The sequence below is a fragment of the Microcaecilia unicolor genome, chromosome 5, assembly GCF_901765095.1.
Source record: "Microcaecilia unicolor chromosome 5, aMicUni1.1, whole genome shotgun sequence".
Lineage (NCBI taxonomy): Eukaryota > Metazoa > Chordata > Amphibia > Gymnophiona > Siphonopidae > Microcaecilia > Microcaecilia unicolor.
Window position 1 is genome coordinate 25,147,100 of NC_044035.1, and position 25,808 is coordinate 25,172,907.

At 47.4% G+C, this 25,808-nt stretch overlaps 1 protein-coding gene across 2 annotated transcripts in view; it reads right to left on the reverse strand.

Annotated features, from left to right (window-relative positions):
* MXI1 (MAX interactor 1, dimerization protein) overlaps window positions 1-25,808 on the reverse strand; it is a 128,000-nt gene that overhangs the window by 79,319 nt on the left and 22,873 nt on the right. The window contains exons 1-2 of one of the 2 annotated variants that reach the window (XM_030202770.1): window positions 20,099-20,564; window positions 19,363-19,471 (exon numbers count right to left, since the gene is read on the reverse strand). In XM_030202770.1, coding sequence (XP_030058630.1) covers window positions 19,363-19,471; window positions 20,099-20,171 — 182 coding nt within the window. In that variant the 5' untranslated portion in view covers window positions 20,172-20,564. Of the gene's footprint in view, window positions 1-19,362; window positions 19,472-20,098; window positions 20,565-25,808 lie in introns of those variants that run through there. The other variant, XM_030202769.1, reaches the window with a different exon arrangement.

Here is a 25,808-nt window from a genome sequence, read left to right on the forward strand (position 1 = left end):
ACTTCCTGGAGTTCCCCTGATGACGTCAGTTTAATGACGAAACATGGCCTATGTTGGGAACAGGGAATTTAGGAATTTACATCACATGAATTGAGAAGAAAATATGCTATTGGAGCCTCTGTTGTAGATCAGCGTCCAGGAAGTCTAAGATGACTGGGGCGCGGTTTTGAGAAGATATTCTATGAACATTGATAATTTTGTTCGCACCGGCACCCAAGCTAAGTAATTTCAAATATCTAACAGCTGTTTTTATCTTTTATGAAAAAGATTTTTTGTTATATTTTTTAACATTAATACTTGGCTGGTGGTAGGACGTGCGATGATTTGAGAATGGAGTGTAAATGCTTCTCAAAACTCTGAGACACTATAGCACCCCTAAAAAACTGAGCACATTTAATTTAATTAAATTTTTTTTTTTTTTAAATTTTGTAATAAGGTTTCTGGTTAAGAGCCCTGATGCAGGCTGTTAAGGTCGAAACATGAGTCGTGTCAGGTCTTCTTTATTGCTTTTGAAGCTTACTGAAATAAAGAAGTTTTTGGACACCATCTGCAGAGGATTCCCCCTTTTTTTGTTCCTCTACTGATTTATGCCTGGCCTACAGAACCAAGCACCTGCATATAATCCCAGGCACGAGGAGCTTTTTTTTTTTTTTTTAAACTTTGGGCACTTGAATCTGGAGTTTTAATCTTCTCTGCTTGGGTAAAAAATGAAATCTTGCCTATTTTCTGGAGGTTGACTACCCCAACTAGTGACTCCTCCAATTCACTCTTATAAATCAGTCATCTAGATATAGGTGGGCTTGAACTTCTGCTCTGCATAGTGCCACAGCTAAGCTGACAGAAAGTACCTGGAACTGGTACTAAAGGCCCAAGACAGCAAATCTGAAAAAAAAAAATCGAGGCTACCAAATCAGGATGTACAAATAGGCTTCCTTGAGGTCCAGAGCTGTGAACTCCCAAGCGTATGGCCAAAATTATGAACACAGGATTTCCATACTGAAATGAGGAATCCGGAGGGCCCCGTTTATTTCTTTTAGATGCAGAATAGGTCAAAAGGAGCTCTCTTTTTTCAGGACTGCAAAAATAAATGGAGTTCCATTCCTCTTTAGGAACAAACACACACCATTGCCCCCAAATATATGAGCCTTCCTAACGTGGACAAGATTGCCACCTTCTTGGCTGACACTCGACAGGAGACTCCATAAACATGTCTGCAGTAGGAAAACTCTAGCATGTAATCTCTTCTCACCACCTCCAGAATCCACCGTTGGGAATTATATGGGTCCACTCGCTGAAAAATACAGACAGTTTACCCTCCATCTGCCACACTGAAGGGCCCTTCCTCCACACCTCACTGAGCAGATCTAGAGACCCCTACCGCATTCCGAGAATCTTTTGTAGTCAAAACCAAAGGACAGCGATCTAGTTTGGAAATGAGAATGCCCAGAAGTAAATGTTCCCTTGTCTAGGAGGTAACGCCTAGCCTCCCTGAATCTTGACCTTCCAACAATAAAAGAACAGCTCTCAGCTTGTCCTCTAGCAACCTCTGCAGTTTTGCTTCTCCCAAATTGTTCACAATTTTCTCCAAATTCTATCCAAAAAGCAGTTTTTCCTCCAAAAGGAAGCCTGAGTTTGAGGCTGAATCCACTGACCAACTGCATAACAAAAGAACCAACTGCATAAAAAGCCTCCTAGCTGAAACAGACCTGGCTGAGGTCCTAATAAGAATGAGGTAATCTGCCACATAGGATAGGCCTGCTTCCAAGCAGGCCCTTTCAATTAGGCTCCGAACTTCATTACCCAAGTTTCCTTCCATTTGCTGGCACAAGCAGGCTCTAGCCATACGGGTACTAGAGAGAGCTGCCTGAAGGGCAAAATATAACTAAACCTTGCTTCAGCAAAAACTCAAGCTTGAAATCTTGCATGTCCTTGAGTGGTATACTGCCCTTGACAAGAATGGTCATCTTTTCGGTAACCACAGTTACCAAGGTATCCACCTTTGGTAATTGTAGCTTTTCCTCCTCCTCCAGAACCAATGAGTATAGTTTACCCATGGCCCTTCCCGTTCTAAGGCCTGTTTCCAGACCTTCCCACTCCAATGAAATAGCCTATTGGACTGGGAAAGCTTTGCTGTATGGATCCCCTGCAACCCCCAATTCTTGCTGTACACCGCCTTGAATGAATTCCTTCAAAAAGCTGGTAAATAAATCCTAATAAATAAATTCCTGCACTTTGGACTCCATTCTAATGCCCGAGATGATATCCCAGTTACCTCTTCCCTGTGCAAGAGACAGATGACTGAAGGGTCCTCTCCATCCCCAACAGAAACCTTGCCCTTCTCCAAAGAGTCTGCCACTGAAATGCCCTTATCCAGAAAAATTGATGCACTACCGTCACATCTGTGGCCGTGACCACCCTCAGACTTACCTTATTCCTGGGGGTCAGCTTCCTAGCTGGCTCCTGTTTCTTCTGTCTGTCCTTTCTGAGCTAGCTCTGGCTCTCTGTGCTGGCTGCATCCAGCAGCATGACACTAATTGCCTCACTATATTGCACCTGTGGGTGTTGCCTGGGTTAGCTCTCTCTCTCTCTCTCTCTGTGCTGGCTGCTTCCAGCATGACTCTAATTGCTTCACTACACTACACCTGGGTGTGGGAAGCCTCTCTGTGTTTAACTGTGCTTTCTGCCTGCTCTGTGGTTTGTGCCTGAACAGCCTCCGTAGTGCTTAGAGATTGCTGCAGCTGTGCCTTTGGTGTTGAAGGGCTTTATTAAGCACTTAGAGACTGCAGCCTTGGCCTTTGCATTGCCAATGCCTCCGCAGTGCCTTAGGTCCCGAGGTTAGTGTGCTGTTTGCACAGTTAGCTTTCCTTGTCTTTTCTTGTGGGCTTCCAGCCCTTCTGCTTTGCGAGTTACTATCATCTGTGGGCCTTGCCTTCTGGCTCGGGGTATTATTGCTCTGTGGGCTTCCAGTCCTTCTGTGTTTATTGCTCTGTAGGCTTCCAGTCCTTCTGTGTCTATTGCTCTGTGGGCTTCCAGCTCTTCTGTGTCTATTGCTCTGTGGGCTTCCAGCTCTTCTGTGTCTATTGCTCTGTGGGCTTCCAGTCCTTCTGTGTCTATTGCTCTGTGGGCTTCCAGTCCTTCTGTGTCTATTGCTCTGTGGGCTTCCAGCTCTTCTGTGTCTATTGCTCTGTGGGCTTCCAGCTCTTCTGTGTCTATTGCTCTGTGGGCTTCCAGCTCTTCTGTGTCTATTGCTGCGGCCTAGGGGTTTCCAGCCTTTCTGTGGGCTTCTAGCCTTTCTGGGTGTATCTCTCTGACCTGTAGGCTTTCAGCCTTTCTGTGTATATTATTCTCTGCCAGCCACCTGTCTCTGCCTATTGCCTGTACTCAGATCTTCTCTGCCAGCCACCTGTCTCGGACTATTGCCAGAACCCGGACATTCCCTGCCTGCCTGTCTCACGTTAGCCTAGGTACCTGGGAGCACCGCTGGATCCTGACTCCGGTTGTTCCTGTTGCTGGTTCCAGTTCTGGTTTTCCTGTAAGCCCTCCCGGCTGCTCAAACCTGAGGGCTCAACCCTCGGGGAAAGGCAGCTAAGCGTAGGTGAAGCCTATTCCAGTGTGTTCCGGTCCGGTGCGTTCCAGTCCCGAGTGTTCCAGTGCAGGACTCCAGTCCGGGGTTCCAGTCCAGCCTTGTCTCTTCTCTGCTCCGAAGGTGATCTTGCCTGCCACTGCTGCTCCTCGGCCGTGGTCCAAGGACTCACGTACCCAGGGTTCCCGGGGAAGAAGCCTGACAGAATGCCAAGGTCCTAGAGAACACGACAACTACAGCATTCAGATCCCACAACCAATGCTATAAATTGCTTCACCCAGTCCTCACAAACCTCAAACTGGGGTCCCTTCGCAAGCAAGGTCCCCTCAGAAGACCTAGCCCACTCCCTGAGATCTTGGCCAGTTCCAGACTCCCTGCATTTGCTTTAACAAAAATGCCTTATGCAGTAGAAATAATAAATTTTGAGGAAAACCTCCCTACCTCAGAGAGCCCAAATCCTCAAGACAGAGACTTTCTGATGCTTTTCCATAGCATCTCATGGCTCTCAGCAAAGCTGGAAGCAGCAGCCATGTCTGCCTGCCTTCAATGGTTAGCAGTATAGACATCACTGAAACTAGGGGGGAGGGACCAGCTTGAACTGCTCCATCGAAAACCACGCTGTCACTAAATATCATACCTTCTGCTGCACCAAAAACAGCACTCACTGTACTTAGAAGCATGGGCGTAGCCAGACCTCGGCGGAGGGAGGGGGCCAGAGCCCGAGGTCGGGGGCACTGTTTAGCCGCCTCCCCCCGCCCGCCACTTTCGCCCCCCCCCCCCCCCGCCGCAACCGCAACCCCCCACCACCCGCCCCGCCGCTGCATCAGGTACCTTGTTTGCTGGCGGGGGTCCCCAATCCCTGCCAGCCAAAGAGTCTCCTTCAGCACCGGTCGACTCTGGCGCCTTCGTTGTGTGATCATCTGTTTCTGACGCCTTACGTCCTGCACGGGGCTACATCAACGATGCAGGACGTAAGGCGTCAGAAACAGATGATCACACAATGGAGGCGCCGGAGTCGACCGGCGCTGAAGAAGACTCTTTGGCTGGCGGGGATTGGGGGACCCCCGCCAGCAAACAAGGTACCTGATGATGCGGCGGTCAAATGTAGAGGGGACCAGGGCGTAATCTGTGGGGCCCCCATGCAGCTACGCCCCTGCTTAGAAGGCACATTCATCGGACAACAGTGACCAACACCAGCCATCGCGAAAATCTCCTCACTGCCACGAATGGCTGCGCCACTAGACGTGCAGCACTGTTTCTTGCTGCTCCTGGCACTACCAACAGGCTGCTGGCATTGATGAAAGGAAAAAAAGAGGGCAGAGGACACAGGGCCGTTAATACCCCTATGGCTGCCTCAACTTGCTTGCTCCTGTTCACAGGTAGTTTGCTTTATACCACTCCCAGCACAAAGCTGCCTCAGACCCAGTCCCAGTAGCTCCTTCCTGACTAATGATGCAATAGTTTCCCATCCCCCTCCAACACGGAGGAAGAGGAGAAAAAGAATTTTTTTTTTTAATTAGAACTAAACAAAACTCACTCCGCATCTCCAACCTTCCCAACACCCCAAACTACCCCCCCCCCCTCCCACAACTGCAAAATAATAGAAAAACAAATAATAATAAATAGCCCAGAAGATGAAAGGAGATGGGGGAAAGTCTTCAACAAAACCTGGCACTGTCCAGATGCAAGTGGAGGGCAGCAGTGCATCCCAAAAGACACTGGACCTCAGGGCCCAGCAGCTTAGCACCAGACCAGTCCACTGCTGAAGTTGGAAAGAATTATACAAAAGGGGCAAGAATGCCAGTCTGTCCATCTATCTGAAGGCAAATAACTTTGCAAAAGTTATTTTTCCCCCATGCCAAGTTTCACGGGATGAAACTTGGAATGGGGAAAAAAATGGTAAAAACACATCAAGTTCGAAAACAGGCCAGATCAAGCCAGGTGTTCTACAGAAATAATCTTCTCTCCACCCAACTAAGTAATGCCACACTGGGAAAAGACCAAGGGTCCATCGGGCCCAGCGTCCTGTCCACAACAGCGGCCAATCCAGGCCAAGGGCACCTGGCGAGCTTCCCAAACGTACAAACATTCTATACATGTTATTCCTGGAATTGTGGATTTTTCCCAAGTCCATTTAGTAGTGGTTTATGGACTTGTCCTTTAGGAAACCATCTAGCCCCTTATTAAACTCTGCCAAGCTAACCGCCTTCACCATGTTCTCTGGCAACGAATTCCAGAGTTTAATTATGCGTTGGATGAAGAAAACGTTTCTCCGATTTGTTTTAAATTTATTACACTGTAGTTTCATCGCATGCCCCCTAGTCCTAGTATTTTTGGAAAGCGTGAACAGACGCTTCACATCCACCTGTTCCACTCCACTCATTATTTTATATACCTCTATCATGTCTCCCCTCAGCCGTCTCTTCTCCAAGCTGAAAAGCCCTAGCCTCCTTAGTCTTTCTTCATAGGGAAGTCGTCCCATCCCCACTATCATTTTAGTCGCCCTTCGCTGCACCTTTTCCAATTCTACTATATCTTTCTTGAGATGCGGCGACCAGAATTGAACACAATACTCAAGACGCGGTCACACCATGGAGCGATACAACGGCATTATAACATCCTCACACCTGTTCTCCATACCCAACATTCTATTCGCTTTCCTAGCCGCAGCAGCACACTGAGCAGAAGGTTTCAGTGTATTATCGACGACGACACCCAGATCCCTTTCTTGGTCCGTAACTCCGAACGTGGAACCTTGCATGACGCAGCTATAATTCGGGTTCTTTTTTCCCACATGCATCACCTTGCATTTGCTCACATTAAACGTCATCTGCCATTTAGCCGCCCAGTCTCATAGTAACATAGTAGATGACAGCAGAAAAAGACCTGCACGGTCCATCCAGTCTGCCCAACAAGATAACTCATATTTGCTGCTTTTTGTGTATACCCTACTTTGATTTGTACCTGTGCTCTTCAGGGCACAGACCGTATAAGTCTGCCCCGCACTATCCTCACCTCCCAATCACCAGCCCCAACTCCCAACCACCGGTTCTGGCACAGGCACAGACCGTATAAGTCTGCCCAGCACTATCCTCACCTCCCCACCACCAGCCCTGCCTCCCAACCACCGGCTCTGGCACAGACCATACAAGTCTGTCCAGCACTATCCCCACCTCCCAACCACCAGTCCTGCTTCCCACCACCGGCTCTGGCACAGACTGTATAAGTCTGCCCAGCCCTATCCCCGCCTCCCAACCACCAGCCCCGCCTCCCGATCTTGACTAAGCTCCTGAGGATCCATTCCTTCGGCACAGGATTCCTTTATGCTTATCCCACGCATGTTTGAATGCCGTTACCGTTTTCATTTCCACCACCTCCCGCGGGAGGGCATTCCAAGCATCCACTACTCTCTCCGTGAAAAAATACTTCCTGACATTTTTCTTGAGTCTGCCCCCCTTCAATCTCATTTCATGTCCTCTCGTTCTACCACCTTCCCATCTCCGGAAAAGGTTCGTTTGCGGATTAATACCTTTCAAATATTTGAACGTCTGTATCATATCACCCCTATCTCTCCTCTCCTCCAGAGTATACATGTTTAGTTCAGCAAGTCTCTCCTCATACGTCTTGTAACGCAAATCCCATACCATTCTCGTAGCTTTTCTTTGCACCGCTTCAATTCTTTTTACATCCTTAACAAGATACGGCCTCCAAAACTGAACACAATACTCCAGGTGGGGCCTCACCAACGACTTATACAGGGGCATCAACACCCCCTTTCTTCTGCTGGTCACACCTCTCTTTATACAGCCTAACAACCTTCTAGCTACTGCCACCGCCTTGTCACACTGTTTCGTCACCTTCAAATCCTCAGATACTATCACCCCAAGATCCCTCTCTCCACCCGTACCTATCAGACTCTCCCCGCCTAACACATACGTCTCCCGTGTATTTCTACTTCCTAAGTGCATCACTTTGCATTTCTTCGCATTGAATTTTAATTGCCAAACCTTAGACCATTCTTCTAGCTTCCGTAGGTCCTTTTTCATGTTTTCCACTCCCTCCGGGGTGTCCACTCTGTTACAGATCTTAGTATCATCCGCAAATAGGCAAACTTTACCTTCTAACTCTTCGGCAATGTCACTCACAAATATATTGAACAGAATCGGCAAGATCCTTCTGTAATTTTTCACAATCCTGTCGCCATAAAATGGTCCAATGCATTTCTATGAGTTCCAGCTTCTGCAGCATAAAAGCTTATGTACACAGTGAAACCTGAAAGTAAGGAAATTGCTCCTTTTCAACTACTTCTCTCCTGCTCTCTACTCCCTCCACCCCTAAAAAACTAGCCTCCTCTGTGACTGTTTCTCCATCCCCCAAACTGCTCCTAGTCCCTAAAATTAACCCTCAAAACTGCAACACAAAACTGAACAAGTGGAGGTGGTAGAGATGAAGATAGTATCAAAATTCAAGAAAAAGCCGGACAACTATCAAGTATCTCAAAGAAAATAAATGATTGCAGAGACTGGGCTGTTGGTTGGGATGGGTAGACTCTATAGGCCATGTGGTCTTTTTCTGCTGTCATATTCTCTGTTTCTCTGTTAAGAGACATCTATGTAAAGGCAGATCGCACTCCTGTGCGTGTGGAGATAACCCAGAGGAGAGAGATCAAAATGTGAGAGAGATGTACACCCACGCACGAGTCAGGGGCATAACCGTGAGTAGGCCTGGGCCCACCCATTTTGGGATCAGGCCCACCCAAAACTGCAGCTCCCTTGCTATGGCTAGTGGGGATTCCCAGACCCAGGGGTGTGCTGGTAAATTTTTAACAACGGGCTCTCTCTCCGGGCATAGCTGACCCTGAAATTTTTTTTTTTTGGGGGGGGGGGGGGGAATACATGCCTCTCTCTCCCCTCGTGCGGGCACGCTAGGCATACCTTTGCCGAGCCCCACCAGCCAATAAATGGACTGCCACCATTCTCTGCTGCTTGTTTCTGGCTCTGAGCAGCATGATGTAACCTTCTTGCGCTTGCATGAAAAGTCCCAGCCTGATGCTCAGAGTCAGAAACAAGGAGCAGGGAGCAGCAGCAGTCTATTTACTTGGCTAGTGGGGCCAGCATCACTTCCAGCAAAGTAAAAGAGAATTCAGGAGGGGGCCCAAGCCCACATTTTGGGAGTCAGTTGTTAAAGTTGCCATGGGGAACCCTACTTTAACAACCGGCTCCCAAAATTCTTAAAAACTTAACAAACGGCTCTCACGAGCCTGTGAGAGCCCGCTCCAGCACACCACTGCCCAAACCCCACCAGCTGAAAAGATCCTTCATCTGGCAGCAGCCCATGGACTGTGCTCCTGACTGCAGAAGGTACAAAGAAAGAGAGAAAAATACAAGCAGATAAAGATCATACAGCCTTATCCTGTCTGCCCATCTATCCTCCCTATCGCTCCTTTAGAGATACTATGTTCTAATCCCAAGCTCTCTTGAATTCAGATACTGTTTTCGTTTCCACCACTTCCCCCAGAAGACTGTTCCACAAATTCACCTTTTCTGTGAAAAAGTATTTCCTCAGGTTACTTCTGCGTCTATCCCCTTTCACCTTCATCCTATGCCCCCTCGTTCCAGAGCTTCCTTTCAAATGAAAGAGACCCCACTTCCTGTGCATTTGTGCCGCAGAAGTATTTAAACGTTTCTATCATATCTTTCTTCCAAACTATACATACTAAGATCTTTAAGTCTGTCATCGTATGCTTTATAACGAAGACCACTGACCATTTTAGTAGCCACCCTCTGGACCCCGACTCCATTCTGTTTGTATGTTTCTGACGGTGCGGTCTCCAGAATTGTACACAATATTCTAAATGAGGTCTCACCAGAGTCTTATACAGGGGCATCATCACCTCCTTTTTCTTAATGGCCATTCCTCTCCCTATGTACCCAAGCATCCTTCTAGCTTTCGCCGTCGCTTTTTCTACCTGTTTGGCTACCTTAAGATTTATTTATTTGTTACATTTATATCCCACATTTTCCCACCTATTTGCAGGCTCAATGTGGCTTACAAAGTACCGTAAAGGCGTTTGCCATTTCGGTTGATAACAAATACAAGATTGTGTTTTGGTCAGATGAGGTAGAAGTGAATCAGACGTCAGGGGTCAAGAGAAGAGGATAGTATGTTGTCCAGTACGATCACTGATTATGTTGTGTAGCTGGTTGTGAAGATTTATGTTGGGTCGGTGGGATTGGGTTTTTTTTTTAAGAGGTGGGTTTTTAATGATTTCCTGAAGTTTAGGTGGTCATGTATTGTTTTCACTGCATACGGGAGACCATTCCATAGCTGTGCGCTTATGTAGGAGAGACTAGATGCATAAGTTGTTTTGTATTTTAGCCTTTTGCAGTTTGGGTAATGTAAGTTTAGGTATGATCGGGTTGATCCGCGTTTGTTTCTAGTTGGTAGATCTATGAGATCTGTCATGTATCCTGGGACTACACCGTAGATGATTTTGTGGACCAATGTGCAGGTTTTGAAGATGATCCGTTCTTTGATTGGGAGCCAGTGCAGCTTTTCTCGAAGATCATCACATATGGTCACACCCAAGTCCTGCTACTCTTTCGTGCACAGAGGTTCATCACCCCCTAACCTGTATCGTTCCCTCAGGGTTTTGCAGCCCAAACGAATGGCCATGCATTTTTAGCATTAAATCTAAGCTGTCAAATTCCGCACTATTCCTCTAGCTTCGCTAAGTCCTTCCTCATGTTATCCACACCGTTAGGAATGTCTACCCTATTGCAGATTTAGGTAATACCCGCAAAGAGGGAAACCTTAGCAGACAGCCCTTCATCAATATCGCTTACAAAAGTGTTAAAAAGAACTGGCCCACGAACCGAACCTTGAGGTACACCAACGGTAACGCCCTTGTACTCAGAATGAGCTCCATTTACTACTATCCTCTGTTTCCTTCCACTCAACCAGTTCCTAACCCAGTCGGTCACTTTAGGGCCCATATCGAAGGCACTCAGTTTATTTATTACTCGTCTATACGGCAATGTGCAAGGCTTTGCTAAAATCTAAAATACACCACATCTAGCACTCTCCCTCAATCCAACTCTCGGTCACCTAGAGAAGGACCAATTACTGGTGGGGCCTGGGAATCCCCGCCAGCTCAGGTATTTATAATTTGAGTTGGTGGTCGTGGTGCGGGGGTGCAGGAGCAGAGAAAAAAAAAGTTACATCCACCCACTCTGGGCTCAAGCCCACATAGAATCACGCATTACGTTCAAAATCTGCTCGATAGGGAACGATCCAAGATGGCCGCCTGAGTGGACGTGCAGGAAAGAGCTCTAGAAGTCTCCTAGTAAAATTGCCAACTGAGAAACCGCGGCCCCGGAATGGGGAAACGGAAAGGAAAACTCGGAGTGCCTTCCTCCACAGGCAGGGTTGACTCACCTCTCATGCGGCAATTGACGCTTGAAGAATCAGGGCTCCGAACGCCGGGAACCGGAGTGAACGCTTTGGGAGGTCCGGGAGAACAAATTGACCTAAGCGTCGAGGGAGCGTCTTTGAGCCCTCCTTCGATAACAGTTCCTCCAAGACCGGGAAGTGAAGCCGCGGGGCAGGTAGCGCAGCAAGCCGAATCCGGAAGTCGGTCTTCCGCAACTGCGAGTGGGGGCCCTGCCGCCGCGTCGACACCAGTGAGTTTGTTATCTCAGACAGGAATGTCAGAAAGAAGTCCTGGTGTACCTTCCATGTCTCTTGGAGTTTTGAATAAACCAGCGACTGTTACAATGGATTCCTTATGGGAAGCAATACAGGGACTGAATACCAACTTGCTGCAAATAACAGGTATTTTTAGAGGTGAAGTAACGGAGCTAAAGCAATCACAGCATGATTTAGAAGGAAAAATTGCAGAACAATCTACAAAGATGGAACTACTTGATAATGATCTTAAAATGGTGAATTCCTCTGTGCAAGTATTGGTGAAAGATAGCGATTTCCAAAAGCGAAAAACAGAATACTTGGAAAATCAGATTAGGGGAAACAATTTACGTTTCCTTAATTTCCCTAAAACGCCTCTTATATCAGCTCTAGATATGTTTAAAAAATATCTCAATGAAGTGTTGGGTATTCCCTCTGAGGGATACCCACCTATTACAAGATTATTGTACATCTCTGGGGCTCGAGAGACTAAATTGCCTGTTAACCCCCAACCTGATTTGAACTTAACAGAACTTTTAGAATCCTCTTTGGAAGTAACGACTGAGAGAACAACGCTTTTGGTTACTTTTGCTCTGCAGTTGGATCGAAATAATATCTTTAGGCTTTATTTTCGTCACGCTAATTCACCCTTCCTGGGATCAAAAATACAAGTGTTTCCAGACTTTGCCCGAGAAACTCAAAGAAAAAGAAAGAAATTTTTGTTGTTAAAAGAAAGAGTTTTACATATTGGTGGGACCTTCATGTTAAGGTTCCCCTGTAAATGTTATATTTCTTTGAACTCTGTTAATTATATTTTCTTTGATCCTGAGAAGTTATCAGATTTTATTTCCTCCAAAGAAACTTTGCAGTAGTTCCTGATTGCAGACGCGAATCCCAGCTGCGTTCGCTTTGGTTCTGTCCACTTGATATTTACTAATTTACTTTATTACATTTGATTTGGTATTTCCTTGATCTTGGATCATTATTAGTGGACAAAAAAAAATTAGAGGTAATTTTTTTTTCTTTACATTATGCTCTATTTTCTTGTAATTGTTTTCTTTCTCTAAAGATGTATTTATGTTATTTGCATAAATGATAAAAGAATAAAATATGAAATTATTAAAAAAAAAAAAAAAATCTGCTCGATAGTCCATAAAATCATTTACGGAGATGCCCCATCTTACATGCTTGACCTAGTCGACCTCCCATCCAGAAATGCCAAAAGATCTGCCCGTATCTTTCTTCATCTGCACTTCCCCAGTTGCAAATGATTAAAATAAACTGACACATGCGTCCAGCTTTTCTTACATGAGTACGGAGCTGTGGAACGCACTTCCAAAACACCTAAAAACAATTACCGAATTAACAAACTTTCGTAAATCGTTGAAAACCTCTCTCTTCACCAAAGCCTACCACGAAAGTCCATAACTAACTACAACACAACAACACACCTCCCTGATTACGAATGTCTTCTTTCTACAACTGTTTGACTAGATCGATATGTTAAGCTTACTATTCTTGTCATCTTTGTAACACCAATTGTATTTCTGTACCCTGAAATGGTGATAACATTACAGGTATTTGTAAGCCACATTGAGCCTGCAAATAGGTGGGAAAATGTGGGATACAAGTGCAATAAATAAAATAGAATTCTGTTGATCATGCCCAAGGCAAGTATGAACACAGAAGACCTGGAAAACAGAGTGAGGCCTTGAGCCTTTCCTCCAAGATCATATAAGCCTTTCTTCCATTTGGAGAGTAAGGAACTCCCATATACTACACAAATTAAGGAGTAAAAATCACTCCTCCATAAATATACAAGTCATCCTAGGGGTTCCAGGGTATGAAAAACCCTCAATGTGGCCAACAAGTTCTCCTGTTCTGACTTTGCCCTGTACAGCAATTTGTCAGAATAATGGAGAAACAAGAAACCCTCCCTGTGGAGGGAGGCTGCTACTAACATCCTGTTAAATAGAAATGAAAGCCTGAAACTGCCAATCAAGAACCAAAGATAGCTAATCCAGAAATATCTGGTGCATTTCTGTGAAAGAGGCAAGTTCAGCAGCTGCGGTACACACTGATTCACAGTAAGAAAAGCTCCTTGTGCTAGTGATGGTGCTGGGTTTCCAGCAGGGGCGTAGCCAGACTTCGGCGGGAGGGGGGTCTAGAGCCCGAGGTGAGGGGGCACATTTTAGCCCCCCCCCCGCCACTGCCGCCGCCACCACCAACAACAACTTTGCCCCCCCCCCCTGTCGACGACCCTCTTGACCCCCCCCCTCCCGCTGCCAACCCTCCCCTGCCGCCACCTACCTTTGCTGGCGGGGGACCCCAACCCCCGCCAGCCGAGGTCCTCTTCTTCCGGCGCAAGGCTTCGGTTCTGTTTCTGTGAGTCTGACAGGACGTCAGTCTCACAGAACAAAGCCTTGCAGATCAGCCAGCAACACGGCCGCCGGCGAAGCCTTGCGTCGGAAGAAGAGGACCTCGGCTGGTGGGGGTTGGGGTTCCTCGCCAGCAACGGCAGGCAACGGTGGGGGAGGGTTGGCGTCGGGAGGGGGGGTAGTCAAGAGGGTCATTGGCAAGGGGGTCCAGGGCCAAATCTACGGGGGCCCAGGCCCCCGTGGCCCCACGTAGCTATGCCACTTGTTTCCAGTGCTGTATATGAGTATCCTCTGCTCCCTGAAGCTGATAATGTTGCCAGGCTTGCCAGTACTGTATATAATTAGCATGCTCCGGCTCCTCGTGGCTACTGGTGGTGGTAGAGTTGGCAATGCTGTATATACCTAATGTGCTCCTGCTCCTTGCAGCATGGTTTCAGGGTTGCCACTGCAGTATATAGTTATTGGTATCCACTGCTGCTTGCAGCTGGTGGTTATAACAGGGTTGCCAGTGCTGCATATAATTATTAGTATATCCCGCCCTATCCTTGTATCTGGTGCCAGGGGTGCCAGTGCTGTATACATTATTAATATGCCTCTGGGTTGGATTCCCACTCGTGAGCCTGAGCAAGTCACTTAAGTCTCCATTGCTCCAGGTACAAAAAAAAAAACCCCACAATTTTATTTATTTTGGATTTAATTACTGCCTTTTTGAAGAAATTCACTCAAGTCAGCGTACAGCAAAAATAAAAGTCAAACATAAGCAATAGACAATTACAACAATAAAAATACTCAGATAACGCTACAAAGTACGGCGTGGAGGGGCATAATCGAAAGGGACGTCCAAATTTTGATGAGGACGTCCTCGCAAAATGTCCCCATCCAGGGGCGGGGAAACTAGTATCTTCAAAACAAGATGGATGTCCATCTTTCGTGCCTGGGTTGCCAGCGCTGTATATTATTAGTATCCCCCTGTTCCATACAGTTGGAGGCAGACCCAGTGGTGTAACAAAGTAGATTTCGGCCAATAAAGACCTGCATGATCCATTCAGTCTGCTCCCTGCAGCTGACACTGACAGGGCCAGAGTTACCGGAGCTGCATGTATGAGGTGAGTGACAAGTAATGCCTCCACCATAACTTTTGACTAAATGAAGACATTGTAATGAAGAAAAAAAAATTATGCTTGAAACTAGTTCTTTATTACATGTATTTACTCTTCTAAATAAATAGTCACCACCATGTGCTCCACATTTCAACCAATGCTATGTGATTCTTTCATGACAGCTTTCAAAAAGTTGTCCCTCTGTCTCTTCAACCATTTGCTCACAGTCCTGTCCACCTCTTCCATGAAACCAAACAGATGGTATTCTTCCAATTTCTGGAAAAAGATGGAAATCGCATGGTGCTAATTCTGGGCTACATGGTGGATGGGATAAAACTGAGACCCATCTTCACACTTGCTTCTGTGCTGTTTCGTGCTGTGTGAGGTCTAGTGTTGTCCCATTGCAACAAAATTTCCTTCTTTTGACTCCAAAATCTCAATCGTTCTTTCAAAGTTTTCAGGACTGCAATGTGAACAAATAACACTATCCATGTCCCAACAGAAAGATTATGAGTTTTTCTGCAGAAGCCTGCGCAGCCTTCTACATGTGGAATAGCAACATTCCATGTAGATCCTCCAATAGTATCTATTTTATTTTTGTTACATTTGTACCCCGCGCTTTCCCACTCATGGCAGGCTCAATGCGGCTTACATGGGGCAATGGAGGGTTAAGTGACTTGCCCAGAGTCACAAGGAGCTGCCTGTGCCTGAAGTGGGAATTGAATTCAGTTCCTCAGTTCCCCAGGACCAAAGTCCATCACCCTAACCACTAGGCCACTCCTCCACTAGCAACATTCCATGTAGAAGTCGGCCCTTGCAGATCACCAATGTGGCCACGCGCAGGCTTCTGTGAGTCTGACGTCCTGCACATACGTGCAGGATGTCAGACTCACAGAAACAGAAGCCTGCGCAGCCTTCTACATGGAATGTTGCTAGTGGAATAGCAACATTCCATGTAGAATCTCCAATAGTATCTATTTTATTTTTGTTACATTTGTACCCTGCGCTTTCCCACTCATGGCAGGCTCAATGCGGCTTCCATGGGGCAATGGAGGGTTAAGTGACTTGCCCAGAGTCACAAGGAGCAGCTGCCTGTGCCTGAAGTGGGAATCGAACTCAGTTCCTCAGAATCAAAGTCCACCACCGTAACCACTAGGCCACTCCTCCACTCCAGATGTCACAATTTTGTGAAGAAATTCCTCACCTTCGATGTCATACTGGGACAACAATTACTGACAGATTTTAGCCTTAAAGCTTTCATTTCTGCAGTCAAGAAGAATCCATCTTGAACAAACCTTTTGATATTCAAGCATATCATACTGTAACCCACACATTCCTGTGAAATGCCAACTGTCTCAGCAATTTCCCTTTAAGTAATCCTCCGACTGCCTGTAACCAGTTTGTCAACCTTTCTTGTGTGAGACTCATCCACTGCTGTCACGGGTTATCCACTTCGTTTCATCACACAAATCAGCCCTCCCTGGTCCACCATCTTGACATTTTTTGGCCCAGCCACCCACAGTACACATCAACACAGGTCATTACCATAAACAACCTGCAAGCGGTGGTTAAATTTCAACCGGAGGTACAACTTCAACAGTCAGAAACATGGCAAACTACTTCAATCACAACGGAGTGCTCACTGCATGCTTCCATTTCACAAGCAAATAGCGAAACAGCCTCTTCCGTGATTTCAAAGTGAACACGTGTAGTGTGTCAGCGCTGCCATCTGTTAGCAAATTATGAAAGTGGAGACATTACTTTTTACTTAACCCTTGTAATTTAGGGAAAGGGAAATGGGACTTGATAAACCGCCTTTCTGAGGTTTTTGCAACTACATTCAAAGCGGTTTACATATATTCAGGTACTTATTTCGTACCAGGGGCAATGGAGGGTTAAGTGACTTGCCCAGAGTCACAGGGAGATGCAGTGGGAATCAAATCCAGTTCCCCAGGATCAAAGTCTGCTGCATTAACCACTAGGTCAGTCCTCCACTAGCAACATTCCATGTAGAATCTCAAATAGTAGGAACATTCCATGTAGAATCTCAAATAGTAGTAACATTCCAGAATCTCAAATAGTAGCAACAGCAACATTCCATCTAGAATCTTCAAATAGTAGCAACATTCCAGAATTCCAAATAGTAGCAACAGCAACATTCCATCTAGAATTTCAATTAGGGAAAGGGAAATGGGACTTGATATACGGCCTTTCTGAGGTTTTTCCAACTACATCCAATGCGGTTTACATATATATTCAGGTACTTATTTTGTATACCAGGGGCAATGGAGGGTTAAGTGACTTGCCCAGAGTCACAAGGAGCTGCAGTGGGAATCAAACTCAGTTCCCCAGGATCAAAGTCCACTGCACTAACCACTAGGCCACTCCTCCCTTAGCAACATTCCATGTAGAATCTCTTTGGGATTCCGGAATGTTGCTATTCTTTGGGGTTCTACATGGAATGTTGCTACTGTTTCAGACTGTGCATGGAATCTTGCTAATGGGACTTGATATACTACCTTTCTGTGGTTTTTGCAACTACATTCAAAGCAGTTTACATAGTATATGCAGGTCAGGTACTTATTTTGTACCAGGGACAATGGAGGGTTAAGTGACTTGCCCAGAGTCACAAGGAGCTGCAGTGGGAATCGAACCCAGTTCCCCAGAATCAGAGTCCGCTGCAGTAACCACTAGGTCACTCCCCCACTAGCAACAGTCCATGTAGAATCTCAAATAGTAGCAACATTCCATGTAGAATCTCTTTGGGATTCTGGAATGCTGCTATTCTTTGGGGTTCTACATGGAATGTTGCTACTGTTTCAGACTGTGCATGGAATCTTGCTAATGGGACTTGATATACTGCCTTTCTGTGGTTTTTGCAACTACATTCAAAGCAGTTTACATATATTCAGGTACTTATTTTGTACCGGGGCAATGGAGGGTTAAGTGACTTGCCCAGAGTCACAAGGAACTGCAGTGGGAATTGAACCCAGTTCCCCAGGATCAGAGTTCGCTGCACTAACCACTAGGCCACTCCCTGCAACTGGTGACGGTGGTGCTAGGGTTTTCAGTGCTGTGTATATTATATCTCTCTACTCCCTGAAACTGGTGCCAGGGTTGCCAATATCGTACACAGTAGCACAGTAGATGACGGCATATAAAGAACTGCATAGTCCATCCAGTCTGATCCAATATCCTTCAGTACTCTCTTCAGCAGGTGGTAGTGCTGGGTTTACCAGTGCTTTATACATTATTAGTATCCCCCTCTCCCTGCAGCTGGTGGGGATGCCACAACTGCCAGTGTTGTATATAGTATTAGTATCTCCCTGCAGCTGGTGGTAGTGCCAGGGTTGTTAACGCTGTATATATTATTAGTATCTCCCTGCAACAAGATCTTATCTAAATCTGCACTACCCAAGCTGCAAAGGACTTAAATACAAAACAACTTACGCATCTAGTTTTTCCCTACATAAGCACACAACTGTGGAACGCATTACCAAAAGCCTTGAAAACGACGTACGACCACCTAAACTTCCGGAAATCACTAAAAAAACAAACCTGTTTAAAAAGGTCTACCCTACCAATCCAACTTAAATGCCTAATCTCTGCAACACAACCAAACTAAAGCACGTAATGGACATAACACAACTCTTCCGTTCTCCGACTTCCTAATGTGGCAGTGCCACATGAACTTGATCTTACCACAACATCACCCTGTATTTGTTCACACCGGAGCCTGCAAAGGCCTCTCCGGTACTATGTAAGCCACAGTGAGCCTACAAAGAGGTGGGAAAATGTGGGATACAAATGTAACAAATAAATTAATTAATTAATTAATGGTAATGCCAGGGTTGTCAGTGTTACATATATTATTAGTATCTCCCTGCAGCTGGTAGTGCTGCCAATGCTTTATACAGTAACATAGTATGTTTATGTATATTCCACACTTGCTATACCGCTTTTCCTGCAGATACAGTCAAAGCAGTTTATATATACTTTTTATGCAAGGTACTTTTCTGTCCCTAATGACAGATAAAGGACCACACGGTCCATCCAGTCTGCTCCAGTATCTTCCACTCTCTGCAGCTGGTGGCAGTGCCAGGGTTACCAGTACTGTATATGAGTATCCCACTGCTTCCTGCAGCCAATGGTGATGGTGCCAGGGTTGCCAGCGCTGTGTATATCATTACCCCCCTGAAACTGGTGACTGTGCCAGGGTTGCCAGTGCTGCATAAAATTACCAATATCCTCTGCTCCCTGTGGCTGGTGGTACTGCTAGGGTCACCAATACTGTATACAGCATTACTACCCCTGGCTCTCTGCAGCTGGTGCTAGAGTTGCCCGTGCTGTACAGTATTAGTATGCCCTGAGCTGCCAGGCTTTGCCAGTGCTGTATATAGTAACATAATTAGTGATGGTAACCTGTCTGCTCCAGTATCCCCTGCCGCTGATGGTGGTGCCAGGTTTATACACGCTTTCATATTATTAGTACCCCCACCCCTCCCTGCAGCTGGTGCTAGTTGCCAACGCTGTATATAATTAGTATCCCCCTGCAGCTGGTGCCGGGGTTGTCAGTGCTGTATGTAATCAGCATTCCCCGCCCTCTCCCTCGTACCTGGTGGCGGTACCGGCGCTGTGTTTCTTGCTCCTCGTCCTGGGCTGGCTGTCTCTCTGCTGCGGGCTCGGGCTGGACGGGCAGGTGGAGGCGTAGCCGTGCTCACATTCTGGAGAAACAGGAAGGGGAGGACGCGTTACCCAAGCTCCGTTTCTGCCCCAAACACTGCGCTGCGCGACACTTCTCCCTCCCTCCCCCACCCCCAGCAGCCGTTTGAATTTGGAAACCGGTTTAAAGGGAGGCATTTCCTCCAACAAGTCTGACATAAAAAAAAAATACCCCACCACCACTTCCTCGCAGGACGGCCGCTCTCTACTTTACCACCTGCGCAGGAAAGAGGTTCATTTCGGTTAGATATAGCCACTCTTTTAAGTGTTTCTAACATAACAAGGCACTTATTTTAAAAGGTAAATAAAAACTGGCCTCGGAGCTAGAAGTCACGTTTTGGGGGTTTTGTGTTTTTTTTTACCGCCTCTGCGAGGTGAAGGAACACAAAAATGCATTTAAAGTAATAATGCTACTATTTTACCCCTACCACCCCCCCCCCCCCCCCCCCCCCCCCCCCACACACACACACACACACACACACTTCCTGTAGTCCTCCCCCACATCTTCCCCAGAAAGGTTAGCAATAAGCACAACATTAAAAAAAAACAGCCCAGTTCTAATCGGGAGCTCATTTCCCTGTCAAAGAAAAAGCAAAGGCATCCTTGTGGCCAAGCTTTGCATCGTTTACCTCGTTCTCTCCTTTCCAAATACTCTGCCGCTTCTATCAGCCTCTGGATGTTCATCATCCGCACCCCTTCCATGGTTTTAGGGGCTTCTTTTCCTATTATTATTATTAAATCGTTTTCCAACGCTCCACCAATTTTTCTTTTTTAATAGTGTGCAAAAATATATATATTAGTAGAATAATAACAAAAATGTATCGGTGTTTCTCGAAGCGCGGAGTTAAACGGGCAAAAAAAATAGAATTAAAAACAATCTTTTGGCAAAATCAATTTCGACGCTCAAAATTTTCAACAACAAAAAGATCGGCGAGGTTTTTGGGTTTTTTTTTTTTAACCCAAATAATTTTTTTAAGGAAACTTGGCTCTTGGGAGATTGGGGAGAGTGGAACGTCTCTAGTTAATCGAGAATTGGGGAAAGAAAACCAAATAATAATGCTTAAAAATAGAAACGACCGGGGCAAAGCGAGAGCCGTGCAGCAGCTCCCTGTCAACTCGCCTCAGCCTCACACATACACTTTGTGTTTACCTCTAAGCTGCAGCTCCGGGGGGAGGGGACTGTGCGGCCAACACCGCACGGCTCCCTGGGAAATGTAGTTTCCCGCCTCCGTGCATTTAAAGGTGACCCCAATTGCCTTCATTTCCTTTCCATTCATTCTAGGTTTTTTTCCCCCCTTCAACTAAGTAACAAACTCCGTTTCTTTTTTTATTTTCTATGTAATCAATAGAAATAAAACAAAATAAAACATGAAAAAGAAAATAAGATGATACCTTTTTTATTGGACTAATGTACCAAATTATGTCCAATAAAAAAAGGTATCATCTTATTTTCTTTTTCATGTTTTATTTCTATTGATTACCTTTAAAAGTGGACTAACACGGCTACCACACCTCTCTACTTATTTTCTATGTAAACTCCCTGCTTCAGGTGCCCAGGCAAATGCCTAGACATAGCTCGGGGGGGGGGGGGGGAGGTAAAAGTCGGATCTCCTGGAACAGTCTTTTACCCAGACCCCACAGCCCAGAAGCTATAAGATGGGGCACTTATTCATTTGGTTGGACTCAGAGCTGGAGGGCTGAACAAGCAATGTATCAGACTGTCCATTCCAAATAATAATCTAAACAAATTGAACCTTGCTGTTAATTAGTGACGCACCGCAACATTATAAAGTCATACAGAATGCCAACTTATATACACTTGGATATCCATTCTTCCCGATGATATTACTTTAAGTTCACTGCTACACAGGATAGACTGATGTTACTCCTTACCAGCCTCCCACTTAGCCACCTATCCCCCCTTCAGTCCATCCAGAATTCTGCCGCACGTCTTATCTTCTGCCTTGACCAATATACTCATATCACCCCTCTCCTCAAGTTACTTCACTGGCTTCCGATCAGGTACCGCATACAGTTCAAGCTTCTCCCACTAACCTACAAATGCACTCGATCTGCAGCCCCTCCCTACCTCTCTACCCTCATCTCCCCCTACGTTCCTACCCGTAACCTCCGCTCTCAAGACAAATCCCTCCTCTCAGTACCCTTCTCCACCACCGCCAACTCTAGGCTCCGCCCTTTCTGCCTCACCCCATGCTTGGAACAAACTCCCTGAGCCCATACGCCAGGCCCCCTCCCTACCCATCTTCAAATCATTGCTCAAAGCCCACCTCTTCAGTGTCGCCTTCGGCACCTGAACACCGTACCTCTATTCAGGAAATCTAGACTGCCCCAACTTGATATTTCGTCCTTTAGATTGTAAGCTCTTCTGAGCAGGGACCGTCCTTAGTTATTAATTTGTACGGCGCTGCGTAACGCTACTAGCGCTCTAGAAATGTTAGTAGTAGTAGTATTCAGACAGATGGTAGTTACAGCTCAGTGAAATGTTACACAAGACAAGTTGATGGTTAACACAGAATAGATATACTGGTAATACCCTAGCTGCTGCAGCCTTGTTACATTTTCAGGTGTTTCCTTCCTTAACTGTCCTCCACTCTGCCATGGATGTAGTGACCCACAGAAATAGTGAGGGCTATGGCTAAGCATCCTGAGACCTTCCTCCTTCCTTCCCAGACAGGCCAATGATCAGAACTTGGACTGGGGTGGCGAGAAGGAGAAAAGATGGTGGACTGCAGAGCCCCCTTCCGGAGCCATCTTAAAGTAGACCGGAGGAGAGGCTTGAGACATAGGGGGTCATGCCATACTGGAAGTGGAGGGAGGGGATGGAGGAAGAAACGATAGATCTGGGAACAGAGGGGAGGCAGGGAGAGAGATGACAGACAATGGGGTGGAGGGAAGGAAGAGAGAGGGAAAGTTGTTGGACTTGGGAGTAGTGGGGAGGGAAGTAGAGATGCTAGATGGGAAGAAAGAGAAAGATGCTGGACCTAAGGAAAGAAGGGAGGGGGGAGGCAGATGTTGAACAATGAAAGGGAGGGAAATGGATGGAAAAATGCTGGCTCATATGGGATAGGGTGGGGGGAGCGAACAACAGCAGGAATGACAGAGGGAGCAATGTTGGATCGTGGAGGGCAGAGATGGTGGGGGGAATGGCAAGAGGGAAGAGAGAGAGAACAGGAAGATGATGGTATGGTGTGGAAAAAAACGAATGTTAGGCCACAGGGGAGGGGGAGAGGAAATACTGGGCCCAGAGCCGGTCTTAGCAAGTGCGGGGCCCTGTGCAGACCAGTTTGATAGGGCACTGTGCAGACTGGTTTGGTGGGAGCATTTTTGCTCGAGGCCCGCCCTAACCCAACATCCCTCGCTGGCTTTTCTCCCACGGCTCCGGGTCCGGCCGGCCGGGAGCGTTGCCTGCCTCAAATTCTGCTCCTCCCCGCCGTTGCCTCGGTCCCTGCAGCATTATTTTTTTGGCCCGTCGCTGGCAGCGCTGCAATTCACACAGGCAGGTCCGCTCCCCTCTTCCACGTCCATCTGGCCCTACGTAAACAGGAAGTGCATCAGAGAGGGCCGGAAGGACGCGGCAAAGGGGAGCGGAGCTGCCTGCGTGAATTGCAGTGCTGCCGGCGATAGGTCAAAAAAGAATGCTGAAAGGACCGAGGCAGCAGCGGGGAGGAGCAGAATTTGAGTCAGGCAACGCTCCCGGACAGCCGGACCCAGAGCCGTGGGAGAAAAGGCAGCGAGGGTGTTGGTTTGGGGAAGGATGAATTGGAGGAAGGCAGAAGTGCTGGACTTGGGGGGGGGGGGGGGAATAGTGCTGCTGGATGTGGGAGGAAGAGGAGGAGGAGGAGACTGAATGGAAGGGAGAGAGTTGCTGGAGGTGGAAGGAAAAGGAGGAGGGGATCTGGATGGAAGCTTTTGGCAAGAGGAGGAAGGGGCTGGAGAGAAGGGAGAGAGCTGCTAGACAAGGGAAGAAGAGGAAGAAGGGACTGGAGGGAAGGGAGAGAGCTGCTGGATGTGGGAGGAGGAGGAGACTAAATGGAAGGGAGAGAGTTGCTGGAGGTGGAAGGAAAAGGAGGAGGGGATCTGGATGGAAGCTTTTGGCCAGGGGAGGGAAAGGAGGAAGGGGTTGGAGAGAAGGGAGAGAGCTGCTGGACATGGGAGGAAGAGGAGGAGGGGACTGGATGGAAGGGAGAGATCTGGTGGACTTCAGAAGAAGAGGGGGCTGGAGGGAAGGAAGACAGCTGCTGGACTGGGAGAAATAGGAGGAGGAGACTGGATGGAAGGGAAAGAACTGCTGGAGGAAGAGGAGGAGGGCATCTGGATGGAAGGGAGAGTGCTGCTGGATGTGGGAGGAAGAGGAGGAGGAGGAGACTGAATGGAAGGGAGAGAGTTGCTGGAGGTGGAAGGAAAAGGAGGAGGGGATCTGGATGGAAGCTTTTGGCAAGAGGAGGAAGGGGCTGGAGAGAAGGGAGAGAGCTGCTAGACAAGGGAAGAAGAGGAAGAAGGGACTGGAGGGAAGGGAGAGAGCTGCTGGATGTGGGAGGAGGAGGAGACTAAATGGAAGGGAGAGAGTTGCTGGAGGTGGAAGGAAAAGGAGGAGGTGATCTGGATGGAAGCTTTTGGCCAGGGGAGGGAAAGGAGGAAGGGGTTGGAGAGAAGGGAGAGAGCTGCTGGACATGGGAGGAAGAGGAGGAGGGGACTGGATGGAAGGGAGAGATCTGGTGGACTTCAGAAGAAGAGGGGGCTGGAGGGAAGGAAGACAGCTGCTGGACTGGGAGAAATAGGAGGAGGAGACTGGATGGAAGGGAAAGAACTGCTGGAGGAAGAGGAGGAGGGCATCTGGATGGAAGGGAGAGTGCTGCTGGATGTGGGAGGAAGAGGAGGAGGAGGAGACTGAATGGAAGGGAGAGAGTTGCTGGAGGTGGAAGGGAAAGGAGGAGGGGATCTGGATGGAAGCTTTTGGCAAGAGGAGGAAGGGGCTGGAGAGAAGGGAGAGAGCTGCTAGACAAGGGAAGAAGAGGAAGAAGGGACTGGAGGGAAGGGAGAGAGCTGCTGGATGTGGGAGGAGGAGGAGACTAAATGGAAGGGAGAGAGTTGCTGGAGGTGGAAGGAAAAGGAGGAGGGGATCTGGATGGAAGCTTTTGGCCAGGGGAGGGAAAGGAGGAAGGGGTTGGAGAGAAGGGAGAGAGCTGCTGGACATGGGAGGAAGAGGAGGAGGGGACTGGATGGAAGGGAGAGATCTGGTGGACTTCAGAAGAAGAGGGGGCTGGAGGGAAGGAAGACAGCTGCTGGACTGGGAGAAATAGGAGGAGGAGACTGGATGGAAGGGAAAGAACTGCTGGAGGAAGAGGAGGAGGGCATCTGGATGGAAGGGAGAGTGCTGCTGGATGTGGGAGGAAGAGGAGGAGGAGGAGACTGAATGGAAGGGAGAGAGTTGCTGGAGGTGGAAGGAAAAGGAGGAGGGGATCTGGATGGAAGCTTTTGGCCAAAGGAGGAAGAGGAGGAAGGGGCTGGAGAGAGAGCTGCTAGACAAGGGAAGAAGAGGGACTGGAGGGAAGGGAGAGAGCTGCTGGACATGGGAGGAAGAGGAGGAAGGGACTGGATGGAAGGGAGAGATCTGGTGGACTTCAGAGGAAGAGGGGGCTGGAGGGAAGGAAGACAGCTGCTGGACTGGGAGAAATAGGAGGAGGAGACTGGATGGAAGGGAGAGAACTGCTGGAGGAAGAGGAGGAGGGGATCTGGATGGAAGGGAGACAGCTGCTGAATGTGGGAGCAAGAGGGGGCTGGAGGGAAGGGAGAGAGCTGCTGGACGTGGGAGGAAGAGGGGGAGGAGAACTGGAGGGAAGGGAGAGAACTGCTGGTACAGCACGAGGGAGGGAAGGGAATCAAGCAACCAAACCAGATGCTGGAAAGGGGAGGGAGTGAGAGGGAGAGAAGCTGGATGGGGTAGGGTCAGAGAGGGTAGAGATATATTGGCACTGGGGACGAAGAAAGGAGAGAAGCTGGACAGAGAAATATAGGGACACAGAGAAAGGGAGATACTAAACATGGAGGAAGATAGAGGTACAGAGATGGAAGAAAATGGATAGTGGACATGGAGAGAAAGAGTAGAACTATCAAATGGACATGAGACCCTGGTAAGTGAGTTAAGAGAAGGATATAGAAACCAGAGCCTGGGACCAACATGACTTGAAAAATAAAATGAGCAGACAACAAAAGGTAGAAAAAAGAATTTTATTTTTCTATTTTGTGACTAGAATATGTCAGATTTGAAATGTACATCCTGCTAGATATGGCTGGGGCCCAAGGCAGAAATTTGTGAGG